Source organism: Diabrotica undecimpunctata, chromosome 9, assembly GCF_040954645.1.
Source record: "Diabrotica undecimpunctata isolate CICGRU chromosome 9, icDiaUnde3, whole genome shotgun sequence".
In the NCBI taxonomy this organism is placed as follows: Eukaryota; Metazoa; Arthropoda; class Insecta; order Coleoptera; family Chrysomelidae; genus Diabrotica; species Diabrotica undecimpunctata.
The window spans coordinates 34,690,201-34,702,538 of record NC_092811.1 but is presented as its reverse complement, the minus strand read 5'-3'; the positions used below and the strand labels follow the sequence as shown (position 1 = coordinate 34,702,538).

The window sequence follows — 12,338 nt, the reverse complement described above, 5'->3', positions numbered from 1 at the left end:
TTACTAAACCATTCTATAATAAAATTTTGGGTCAATAATAAAATATCAATGGTTTGCTTATATAACAGATTTCTAGGAAAATGTACCTGATCGAGACTTGAGGGTTAACTATTTGGAAATCCCTAAGCTTTATTAATTTATTATCAGTTGTACAGTCGGTTACTGTATCAGAGTTTAGTCACAAATTGCTATATCCCAGTTTAGTTTTGTTGGGTATACCGAAAAGCAAAGAAGACGTTTTAAAACGTTTTAGACATTTGTGTGAAAAGATGAGATCTAAATTAAGGATATGGATCGCACCTTATTCGGAACTTTCTCTAGAAGGAGATGGAGCATTTTGTAAACCATGCGGCAAATCGGTAAGTTTTATTTTTTCTCTTTTTTTCTCGTCCCACAACATAACTAAATTCTAAAGCGGTTTTAGAATTCTAATTTTTTTTTTAATTCTCAGATTTCAAGTAGAAAAAAGTACTTTATTGACCAGCATTGTGGAACCCCACTTCATAAACGTAATTTGGAAAAATTAAATTCCTCTAAGTTAGCCCAAATATCTCTGTGGGATAGTTTAAGCATTTCAAAAAAAAAGGTGGAAGACGCATTTAAATTTGATTTATGCCAGATGATGATTGCATCCAACATTCCTCTATATAAAATTAATAACCCTAGTTTTTTTAAATGCTTTTTCGAAAAATATCTTAATAAATCCTTACCGGACGAGAGTACATTGAGAAAATATACTGTGGAAAAATGATATGTGGAATGTATTTCAAAAATTAAGCGGGAGTTAGAGGGCAATTTTTTGTATATTTATTATCCGCTCTGAAATATGCTCTAATTACATCTGTCGATGTCGAGCGTTCGTTTTTAATGTACAAATTAATTTTAAGTGATCGAAGACATAGTTTTAAGACCGAAAATATTGAAAAACATTTAGTTGTTTCTATTAATGATAAAATTTTAAGTGGTTACAATGTTTAATTATTAATTTCAGTTATTTAGTTACTAGTTACTTAAATGTTAATATTCCTGCCTTTTTTAATAAAAATCTTTGCCTATATAGGCGCCTTTTTCTTCAATTTTTGTTGCCTATAAATCCGAGCTTTAGTGATGATAATACCAACCTCCGATAGGGAGACGGCACTTAAAGAAGAAGAATCAAGGTGACAGAGGACTGAGAGCGAAGTTAGTCTATAAAAGGTAGGCAATAATGCCACGATAGTCCTCGAACTAGCATAAACCCTAAATCATGATAACTTTTGAATATATGATATCAATCTGACAGCAGCCAAGACCAGAACCATTTGCCAACTGACAGCTGATGATACAGATCTGATTTTCAAAAAAAAAATTAATTTTTTGTAAAATTTATTGTTAAAAAATAGTATTTATAACTAAAATCAATAAATATTTATTTAACCTATCATTTTATAATCTTTCATACTAATAATATTAGGAGAACAGTAAAATTTTGCAAAATAAATATTTATTTAAAATTGAATAAACCAATTAGTCAGTTAAATAAACAATTCACAAATTATACAATTTCATTTTTATAATGTATTCAACACGGTACCCAAAATTAAAGAAAAATATTAATTTTCGTTGAATAGAACCGGAGATATTGCAACTTATTCGAAGCTATGGGTTAAGTTTTTGAAATAGTAAAATTGGGAGGTAAAAATCTTTATCGCATCATCAACGGTAGTGAATTAATGTGCAGAACCACTAGTTCGTGACGCTCTCCGTGACGCTTTATCGTAGCTCTAGTTCCGCAACGCTCGTCTCAGCATTTTACAACGTTATACAATGCCAATATAAAAGCTTCGCTTCAAATTGCATGTATGTCCGTTTTTATAGATTTAAGGTAAACTTATAATATATGCGAGTTTTCATAATCGTATTAGGACATACAAAACCGTAGAAAATTCTACAAATTTATACTTTCAATTATTTATGCATAGATTAAAAATGAAAACTACTTACCACAGAAAGTACTTCTATATCAATTCTGTTAAATTCATCAAAACATGCCCAAGCTCCTGAACTTGCTAATCCTTTAAAAAATTTGCCCATTGCCATAAAGTCCAGTTGATCAGAGCAGTTGAAGACTACGCACTGTCTGGCGAATGCTTTGGCCAGATCTTTTGTTGTTTCCGTTTTACCTGTACCTATGAGTTTAATTTATTTTATTTTAAAATATTTACGTCCACGTGATCTATTCTACATTTATATTCTATTGTATATCCTATTCTACATTCACTTTTATAATGTTTAGTTATCATCTACTTACATCCACTTACGAATGTAAACAGCTTCTTGAGCCTTTCAACCTTATCTAGTTTTTGCTAATTATTAATTCTGTCCTTTCACACTTACTTCATCATACAACCCAAAGAACTATGGGGAATTCTTAGAGGCAGTTAGAAAAATATCTAGGAACGTGCACTCGGACAAACAACAACATATTACAGGTGTTACAGAGGGAAAAAGACTTACGAAATAATAGAAAAGTCTTCGCGAAAATAAATATTTTTAGCAAAAATGTCGTACGGCCGTAACGTCGTCCAGGTTTTCAGGAGTTTCTGGACGTTCTACGACCGCCGCTCTCGAAAAGGATCTTAAGTTTCGAGAGTCCATCTTCATTTCGTGGAGTTAATTGGGATTCCGGCCTCTACGTGTAAGAAGCTTCGCCTAGCCTCTGTGGTAAGTGATAAGACACCGGCAATCAGAATTCTCTAACAGTTCGAGCTTTCTTACAGACAGTATTCTTACAATGACTTTGTGTTAGAATTCTGATGCGTGGTGTATGTCTCAAATCTTACAGAGATGTCGGCCTTCTCACGTCGTGTAGTCGCGTCTCCTCTTCTCGGGAGAGGCACGAGAGTGCCGGTCGTATTGACTCCTCTTATTGCCCGTCGCTTCGTGTCACTATCTTTCGCTAACAGTATTTCGTATAGTTACTATTTGCATAAGGTTTCTAGCTACATTCCGACAATTCGACAAACACTAATAAAAGCAGTTAAAGCACTATACAAAGAAAACAAAGTAGCTATTAAATGTGGAAATAAAGCCTACAATCCATTTAAGACGACAAAAGGACTTCTACAAGGCTGTGCTACGTCCCCTACTCTGTTTAAAATATTCTTGAAAAAGACACTCAAACCATGGAGGAGAAAGTGCGAAGGAATGGGCATACCAGTAAGAGACGAATACCTATACACCTTAAGTTTTGCCGACGATCAAGTAGTCATCGCACAAGATGAAGAAGATCTCAGATTTAGGCTCAGAAAACTAGAAGAATAATATAAAAACAACGGAATGGAAATAAACTTAGAGAAAACCGAATACCTAACAACAGAAAACAAGAATATGAGAAACGTAGAGATAGACGAGGGAAGACAAATAAATGGAACAGATAAATTCAAGTATTTAGGAACCATAATATCGAACCAGGAAACAACAGAAGAAGATATAAACAACAGACTGAGACAAACAAGAAACTGTATAAGACAACTAAACTCAGTGTTGTGGGATAAGAACATTGCGATAAAGACAAAAAAGAGAATATATAATACCCTGACAAGAAGTATCCTGACATATGGGTCCGAAAACTGGACAATAAACAAGAGAAGTAGAGGTAGAATAAGAGCAGTAGAAATGGAGTTCCTGAGGAGAAACTGTAGACTTACAAAAAGAGACAGAATTGAAAACGCAGAGATTAAGCGGAGAATGGGAGTGCAATCAGACATAATCGACTATATAGAGGAGAAGAGACTATCCTGGTACGACCACGTCAGAAGAGCGGACAGAGGACGCTGGATAAACAAAATCACAGAATGGAGCCCGATTGGAAGAAGAAAGAGAGGAAGACCCCGAAGGTCATTCAGAGATGAAATCGACGAGGCTATGGAGAAAAGAACCCTGCGAGATGGAGACTGGAATGACAGGGAAAATCGGAGAAAACGGTTGAGTGAAGGAAGACAGTGAAAACTGTGGAAATCCTTAGTAGTAGTAGTAGTTCTAGCTACAAAGCGCTATCGCAGCTCGACCTTGATCGAAAAAGCAATTACAAGTCCCCGTCGGGACTTTTATTTGCTCTTTACCGTGACAAGTGCCAAAGAGTACTGTGGTCAGTTCGACACAATTTGAATAGTTCTAAGACCAATGTCTTTTCTATTTCAAAAGTCGTGTTCTACTGCCAGGGAGCGTTCGTAGTCGATACGCCTATTCTCGTGCTCTTGTTAATTTTTAACTTCTAAATTGGATGAAGTCTTCTTGGATTCGACATCTTCGACGGTAGCAGGTTATTGGATAAATAATAAAACTCAAAGTAGCGTGGTAGCTTACCAGGCCAACAATGTCTAGTGGGGCTAGTAGTATATGACGACTGGATCCCGATCGGAAGATGTGCTATGTGCTGCTCTTTTATACACATCGTGTTTGAGAATTTGCAGCAATCTTCTGCCGAGAGGCCAACGACAGCGTAGTTAATAACGAGCGCTGTGATTGGCAGGCCAAAGTAACAATCTTTGTCGTGATTGGTTACCTTGGCGACAAAAATACTAGGATATGTCATACAAAATTGATTCAGGCATTAAGGCTAACAAAATAACCTACAAGTAATAAATGAACTAAGCAGATATCCTACATAATGCAAGGTTATAAATAACTTAACCTCTAACCAGATAACACACCAGCTCATATTGAACGGTAAAACTGAAGGCAAACACAATACAAAAAATTACAACAAAAATTTCAACGCGAACATTTTCGCTACACTATTTACCTTTAAGTAATTAAACGAGGGTATACGATGCATAGAGAGCGGCAACTCTTCTTCTTCTTTTTCGTTTCATGTAGACATAACTCTGTCTGTTTTTTAATGCCTCCAGTAAGTTGTCGTTTCATCGTTTTCGTGGTCTTCTTACTGATCGTCTTCCTACTGGGGAACCGTCTCTTGTCGTCTTTACTACCCTATTTGTTGTAATTCGGCTTATATGATCATTCTATTATACTCTCTTATTTCTTAGCCAGTTCTTAATGTTCTCCACTTTGCATCTCACGTATATCTTTAATTCTAGCTCTGTCCTAAAGTGTCTTACTATCAGTCTACTGTGTCTTTTATCTCTGCTGTTTCTAACATCCTTTTTGTCATTTCTGTGTTAGTTATTGTTTCTGCCGCGTATATCATTATTGGTCTGATGAGTGTTTTGTAAATTCTGCCTTTCATTTCTATCCCAATATTTATAATATTGGGATAGATAATGTGATGTCTAGATATTTAAACTTCATCACTTGTTCTATTATCTGACCTTCCAGCTCCAATTTACATCTCAGTAAATTTAATGTTATAACCATGCATTTTGTCTTTTTTTGAGAAAATTAACATGTTAAATTGTCTGGCGGTTATATTAAATTTGTGCAGCATACATTGTAAATGAATCTACGACAAAAGGACGCGGAAAACAGGACGCGAGACCAAAGGACGCGGAAAAAAGGACGCGCGAAAAAAGGACGCGCGAAAAAAGGACGCGTGGAAAAAAGGACGCATATTATTAATGAATTACTATAAATAGTTTATTTTAATTGACATTAGCCATTACCCCCTTTTTATCCCCATATGTTATTACAGAAAATGATTCTACCTAACCTAAAATCGGTTACGGTAAGAGTAAAAAGTGAAAAATAATTATATGAAAAAAACTTGCCCTCACATTTTATCGAGGCTTAGGACTAAAATATCTTAAGTAAAATAATAAATACTAATATAATGTGATTCAAGATTTCTGGTATTGAAACAGGTTAGATTCCATATTATCAGAATTATGTATGGGATTAGAAAAACCCAAGTACCAGCCCAGTAAGGGGTCTAATGAGGGTTTAACGCGAACCGGAAGGTTGGTAAATTCCGCAGGTAATGTTAAGAATGTAAATAGAAACGATTAGTAAGAAAATAAAACTTTCTAATTGTTTGATAATTGTTTTTAAGAAATGAATATTACAAAAGGTCCGATATAACAAAACATCATTAACCAAATTGTTTATATAGGGGAAACTTGTCGCGGTAGGTAATTTATTCTGTTCTTAACAAGAAAACATTTTACAAATTGATATCAGTCTGTTAAGATGGTGTTAGCGTTTGTGAAAAGCCAAAAAGGCAACAACTTGTTACTTTATAATGGATTTCTCCATAAAAAAGAGCGAGTGATTGGTGAAAAGACAATTTGGAAGTGTGCTACTTATAATAAGTGCAAATGTACAGGAAGAGTGCATACCGTTGTGGATGAAATTACAAAATCCACAGAACATAATCACGTTACAGACACGGCAAAGATTGAAGCAAAAGAAGCTTGTAACCGGATGAAAGAAGTTGCACAACAACTGGAACACTCCACCCAAGGTGTAGTAAGTGAAATTTCTCAAGGACTTTCCTTAGCTGCTACGGCACAACTTCCATCAGTGTCGTCGTTAAAACAAACCGTGCAAAGAGTTCTGAACGAGCTAGAAGGTACGCCCGCAAATCCGAAAAATTTAGAAGAACTTGTGCTTCCTGAAGAATATAAAACAACTACAGGCGGTGAGCTATTTCTATTATTTGATAGCGGGCCAGAAGAAGAACGTATTTTGTTATTTTCAACACAAAGAAATTTGAGATTTATGGAACAATGCGATCATTGGTATGCCGATGGAACATTTAACTCAGCACCACCATTGTTTTCTCAAATATACACAATTCATGGAGTGCGATACAGTAATGTAATCCCGACTGTATTTGCACTTCTAACGAATAAAACACAAGAGACTTATACACGTGTTTTTCAGCAACTAAAGGTGTTGAATTCCGGCCTTGCGCCCTCTAACAATAATGATGGATTTTGAAAGAGCGGCAATAAATGCTGCACAAACTGAGTTCCCAAATGTGAGAATCCGCGGATGTTTTTTTCATTTCTCGCAGTGTATGTGGCGCCATATTCAAAGTGCCGGATTGCAACGTAGATAAATTGAGAATCCTGACTTCGCCCTTCGCCTAAGACAATTGATAGCTCTTGCGTTTGTTCCAGACAACCATGTAGTCAGAGTGTACGAGGAGTTCCTCAATAGCGATTTTTATACACAAAATGAAGAACTACTAATGCCGCTGATTAATTACTTTGAAGACACTTGGATAGGGAGATTAGCTAGAAGAGGAAATCGAAGACAACCCCTTTTTCCAGCAAATGTATGGAATTGTTACGATTTGGCAGACCAAGATATACCTCGAACTAATAATGCTGTTGAAGGATGGCACAATAGCTTTTCTTCTCTTCTCAATAGTGCACATCCGAATATTTGGAAATTTATTAATTCTCTAAAAAAAGAATATGATTTAAATGTTTTGAAAATAGAGCAGTACATTTCGGGCAATGTACCTCCACGCAAAAGAAAATATCAAGATACAGCAAACAGGATAAGGGCTATTGTTGCCGATTATGCTGACAGGCCAACTTTAGCATATTTGAGAGGCATTGCTCACAATTTTCAGTTGCAAACATAAAAAAAATACAAAAAAAATTAATATCAAAAATAAAACAAAAAAAAATAAAATGACAAAAAAATTCCAAAAAAAGCAAAAAATAAAAAAAAAATAAAAAAAAACTTGTAAACACGCCAGCTTCTGATGCCAGTCCTAAGCCTGGATAAAGTGTGAAGGCCAGTTTTTTTCATATAGATATTTTTCACTTTTTACTTTTACCGTAACCGATTTTAGGTTAGGTAGAATCATTTTCTGTAATTATATATAGGGGATAAACGGGGGTAATTGCTATTGTCAATTAAAATAAACTATTTATAGTATTTCATTAATAATATGCGTCCTTTTTTCCACGCGTCCTTTTTTCCACGCGTCCTTTTTTCGCGCGTCCTTTTTTCCGCGTCCTTTTTATGCGTCCTTTTTTCCGCGTCCTTTTGTCGGTATACCATTGTAAATCTTCTTCACTTTGAGATAGTAGTATTGCGTCGTCTGCATAGCAAATTATTTTAAGTTGTTTTTCTCCCAGTTGATATCCTTTTTTATTTCTTACTTTTTTTATTATTTCATCGATAATTAGATTGAACAATAGAGAACTCAGGGAATCGCCCTGTCTTATCCCATTGCCAACTTTAATAGGGTCGGTCCGTTAGTTTTTCTTCTACTTTTACTTTTATTTTGATATCTTAGTAGATATTTCCAATAGTTTTGATTATTCCTAGAGGTATCTCTCTTTCGTAGAATAAGTGGACAACGTCTATTAATTTGATCCGGTCAACTGCCTCGTCCACGTAAGATAGATATGCCGGTTTTTGTATTCTAATGATTTCTCTTGCACTTGCCTAGGGCCGGCGCATGATCTTGTAAAACCTTGTTGTTCTTCTGATGGTTTTATAATTTCATTCAGTTTATTTGTTATCACTTTGATTATTAAGTTTAGTATTATGTTTAATAAATTAATTCCTCTGTAATTTTTCGGGTCCGATTTGTCTTCCTTTTTTAAGAGAGGTATTGGGATGCTCGATGTCTATGCTAAACGAATTCTGTTTTGTTCTATTATTTTTTTGATTAGTTTTAATAGTTGTTTGGTCAGATTTGGTCCTCCGTACTTTAGGATTTCGTTCGGTATTTTGTCCCTTTCTGGTGATTTTCTATTTTTTAATTTCTATAATTCTTTCTTTACCTCTTTCTCCTTAATATTTATTTCTTCGTTTGTCGTCACCTCTGGTGTTGGTGGTTCCTTATTGTCACCTTTAGTAAATAGGGTCCAAAGTAGTCTACCCATGTTTTCTTTTGTGTGTGTTTCGTTTTTATTAGTCCGTTTATCTCTTTTTTTTGTTCTCCGATCATTCTCCATATTTTTTTTGTGTTCCGTGGAAGTCGTGATTCATCTGTTTTGGGAAGCTCTGCCAGTCTTTCCTTTTATTTGTCTAACTAAAATATTCGTTTCATTTCTGATTAGTGTATAGCGGTTATATGCCTGTTGTATTTGCTGTAATTTATATTGTAAAAAGACTTTCTTCTTATCTTCACGTTTTATCTGATTCTGTTGCTGCGCTAATTATGTTATTTTTAAATCTTTTCCAGTTTTCCTCGATGTTATCGATTTTTAATATTCTATTTCCACCAATCCTCTCTGATATTCTTTGCAAGTCCCTGGGTGTAAATGACATATGGGCCAATATTTTGTTTTGGGTCCAATAACCGGTCCCTCTCGAACAAACACGATTATTATCAAAGCAAACAATGATTTTTAAAAAACAACATGATTGGTACGTTACTGATATTATACTCATCTTAAATATGTACAGTTGTTAACGAAATATGTTATACTTTTTCCAAAATAACGGTAACTCAGTTGTATTTTTGATAAACGCAGTTGTTTCCCTACAAAATTTCGCTGTCTCTCTAATCAACTTACTTCAAATACATTGAAATTACTTAGAAACTCTTCAAGGCGCTACTAAACGTGAATGTTTATGCTAATTAAAAGTTATCTGAGCTTTACTTAAACAATAATAAGTATAATTTTCGTTGACAGTTTTTAAATTACGTCAAATAATTTGTCCTGTCCCCGCCGCAAAGTAAAAAATTATGAACACTATGTTACCATTAGAAATCCAGTCGTTAAATTGAAATTTTTGCGCCTTTGCTTCGATGTTTGTTTAACGAATCATCCAATATTATGAGGAAATAGGGGGAAGGACGTAGCCGTAAAACCGACCAAGTCAGTCGTCTGAGAGTTGTCAGGAGAGGTGCGTGTGTTTATTGTGAAACTGCTGAGTTACCATTGAAAAAAGGTGAGTTTTTTAGATATTTAATTATTTTATTAGTTGCATCTATATGAGAATGTGTAAATTACCACATGGCAAATAGCCATTACCACATGGCTATAACCTTAAAATACGTATGATTTCTACAACTGCGTTACGTATACACTGTGTTACCGCGAAAAGTAACGAAGTTGTAGCTATAGTAACGCAGTAGTTAAATTTCAAGTTTTTACTGAATATTTACCCATTTAATAGTTAAAATAATCTACTTCAGGATTATTTTGTTACAGGTTACTATTTACAACATAAGGGCTTTAACACCGGCTGAAAAACAACGATGGTACAGGGAGAAATTGAAACAGGACCCGATCAAAAATGCCGATAGCAAAAAAAACATCTTGAAAGATATCACTCCAATAAAAAACTTAAAGATATGACAGAGAGAGAACATAGAGATGCAAAGCGTAAATGAAGGAAAGCAAACAAGAAACGTCAAGGGCGTCAAAAAATACCACAAGTAATTTTGAATAACACACCAGATTCGACACCACGAGCAGGAACTCCTGTTTCTCCACACTCTTAAGGAAGACGACAAGTAAGACGAGACCGATCTGCATTGTACAGGCAAAATATAAAATTAAAGGAAGATAACGAGATGCTGAAAAAGAAATATAACAAGTAGAAGAAAAGATGCCAATGACAGAAACACACAGCAAATAAAATAGAGGACAGAGGCAAAAAGTACGCAACTTTGTCGAACGCCATCAGAGACCATTACTCCAAAATAAAGACTGTAAGAAATCGGTTAGCAATACGACGAATTTTTTATGGAGATGTTATACGAAATTCAAAAATAAAACTCGCTATTGTGAAAGAAAGTCTCGGTATTATTAAGCTAAAGAAACCACAGATTGCACCAAAACAGGCTACTCTGGCAAAAAAAATTAAGATGTTTTATGATCGTGATGACATTTCTAGAACCACTGCCGGAAAACGAGAAACTGTGACCTACAAAAAGAGTAAAATGCAGAAGAGGTACCTGCTCGATACAATGAAAAATCTTTTTAATTCTTTCAAGAGAGAAAATCCTGACGAGAATTGCTCATACTCTTACTTTACTTACTTACCAGCACAGACCATTCTACATAAAGCCACCAGTAGTTGGTAGCAGGGATACCTATCAGTGTAAGATGCATATTAATACACAATACATTTTGAATGCTCTTTACAGCAAGAAAATCATATCAGAGTCAAACATGACCCAGATTATTGAGAAGACTGTATGTGCAACTGATAACAGACTTTGCATGACGAATGGTTGCGCCTCTTGCAATACCAAAGATATAATATATAATACACAAAATCAGTCACAAACTCTTAAATGGCAACAATGGGTTCGGAAATCTGAGATTATTACTGACAAATCCGGAAACTGCAAGAAAGTTACGAAAAACGTAAAAGAAATTACTGAAGGCACTGTCAAAGAATTGATAGACAAGTTTAAAGTGGCAATGACAGCGATGACGAAACATATTTATAATATTAAAATGCAATACAAAAGTTACCGATTGGCTATTGATGACTTAAAACATAACGCAGCTCTTCTACATGTCGACTTCAGTGAGAATTACAACGGAAAATACTTTAAAGAAATCCAATCACATCATTTTGGAGGATCGCGCAAGCAAATTACATTACATACTGGTGTTTTGCATATAAAACCACAAGAAGCGGACAAAGCACAAGTTAGTTCATTTTGCAGCGTGTCACCAAATAATTCTCACAATCCTGCAGCCATTTGGGCACATCTTTACCCAGTAATTAGCACATTAAAAGCTAATCATTCACACAAAACAACAATCCACGTCTTCTCCGACGGTCCTGCTACGCAATATAGGCAGAAGATAAACTTTTATTTCATCTGCACAAAAATATTTGTGGAGTATAGCTTTGATCGCATCACTTGGAACTTTTTTGAAGCAGGGCACGGGAAGGGCGCGGCTGATGGTGTCGGTGGCTACCTTAAACGAACAGCAGACCAAAAAGTTGCTTCTGGCTTAGACATCCATAATGCGGAGAATTTTTTTCTCGCTTTAAAAGGCTGCAGCAAAATTCAGTTGTATTTCATAACCGATGCCGATATTGAAAAAGTAGAGCAGACCGTTCCAAAGGACATTGTGCCTCTTCGCCGGACGATGCAGGTACATCAAGTTTTCTCGGAAACTGCTGGTAAATTGTACTACCGTGATTTAAGTTGCTTTTGTCAAAGGGGTCTTTGCGACTGCTTGTCACCTAAAACATATCAGCCAATTCCTATTTCATCCAGCACTATCAGCCAAATGTCTGAAGGAAATGACGCGAATGATACTGTTAATAACAAAAGTTCTGAAAGACATGCGCTTGAATTTATGAACGAAAATGAAGTATTCACTGATATATCTAACATCGTGACCAATCCCAGAAAGAGTTATTACGAAATGGTTTATTCTCCAACTTCTAGCTCAGATGATGATGAGTGTCTTTTAAATCTTCAACTTGAAAAAGAAAAAGAGCTCTCA

At 35.2% G+C, this 12,338-nt stretch overlaps 1 protein-coding gene across 2 annotated transcripts in view; it reads right to left on the bottom strand.

The window, feature by feature from the left end:
- Window positions 1-12,338, bottom strand: part of LOC140449818 (dynein axonemal heavy chain 1-like) — a 1,063,244-nt gene that overhangs the window by 743,124 nt on the left and 307,782 nt on the right. For both annotated transcript variants that reach the window (XR_011951893.1, XM_072543176.1), the window contains exon 23: window positions 1,984-2,168. Coding sequence is in view for 1 of the 2 variants with exons in the window: in XM_072543176.1 (XP_072399277.1) it covers window positions 1,984-2,168 (185 nt within the window). In the remaining variant the exon portion in view is untranslated. The remainder of the gene's footprint in view (window positions 1-1,983; window positions 2,169-12,338) is intronic.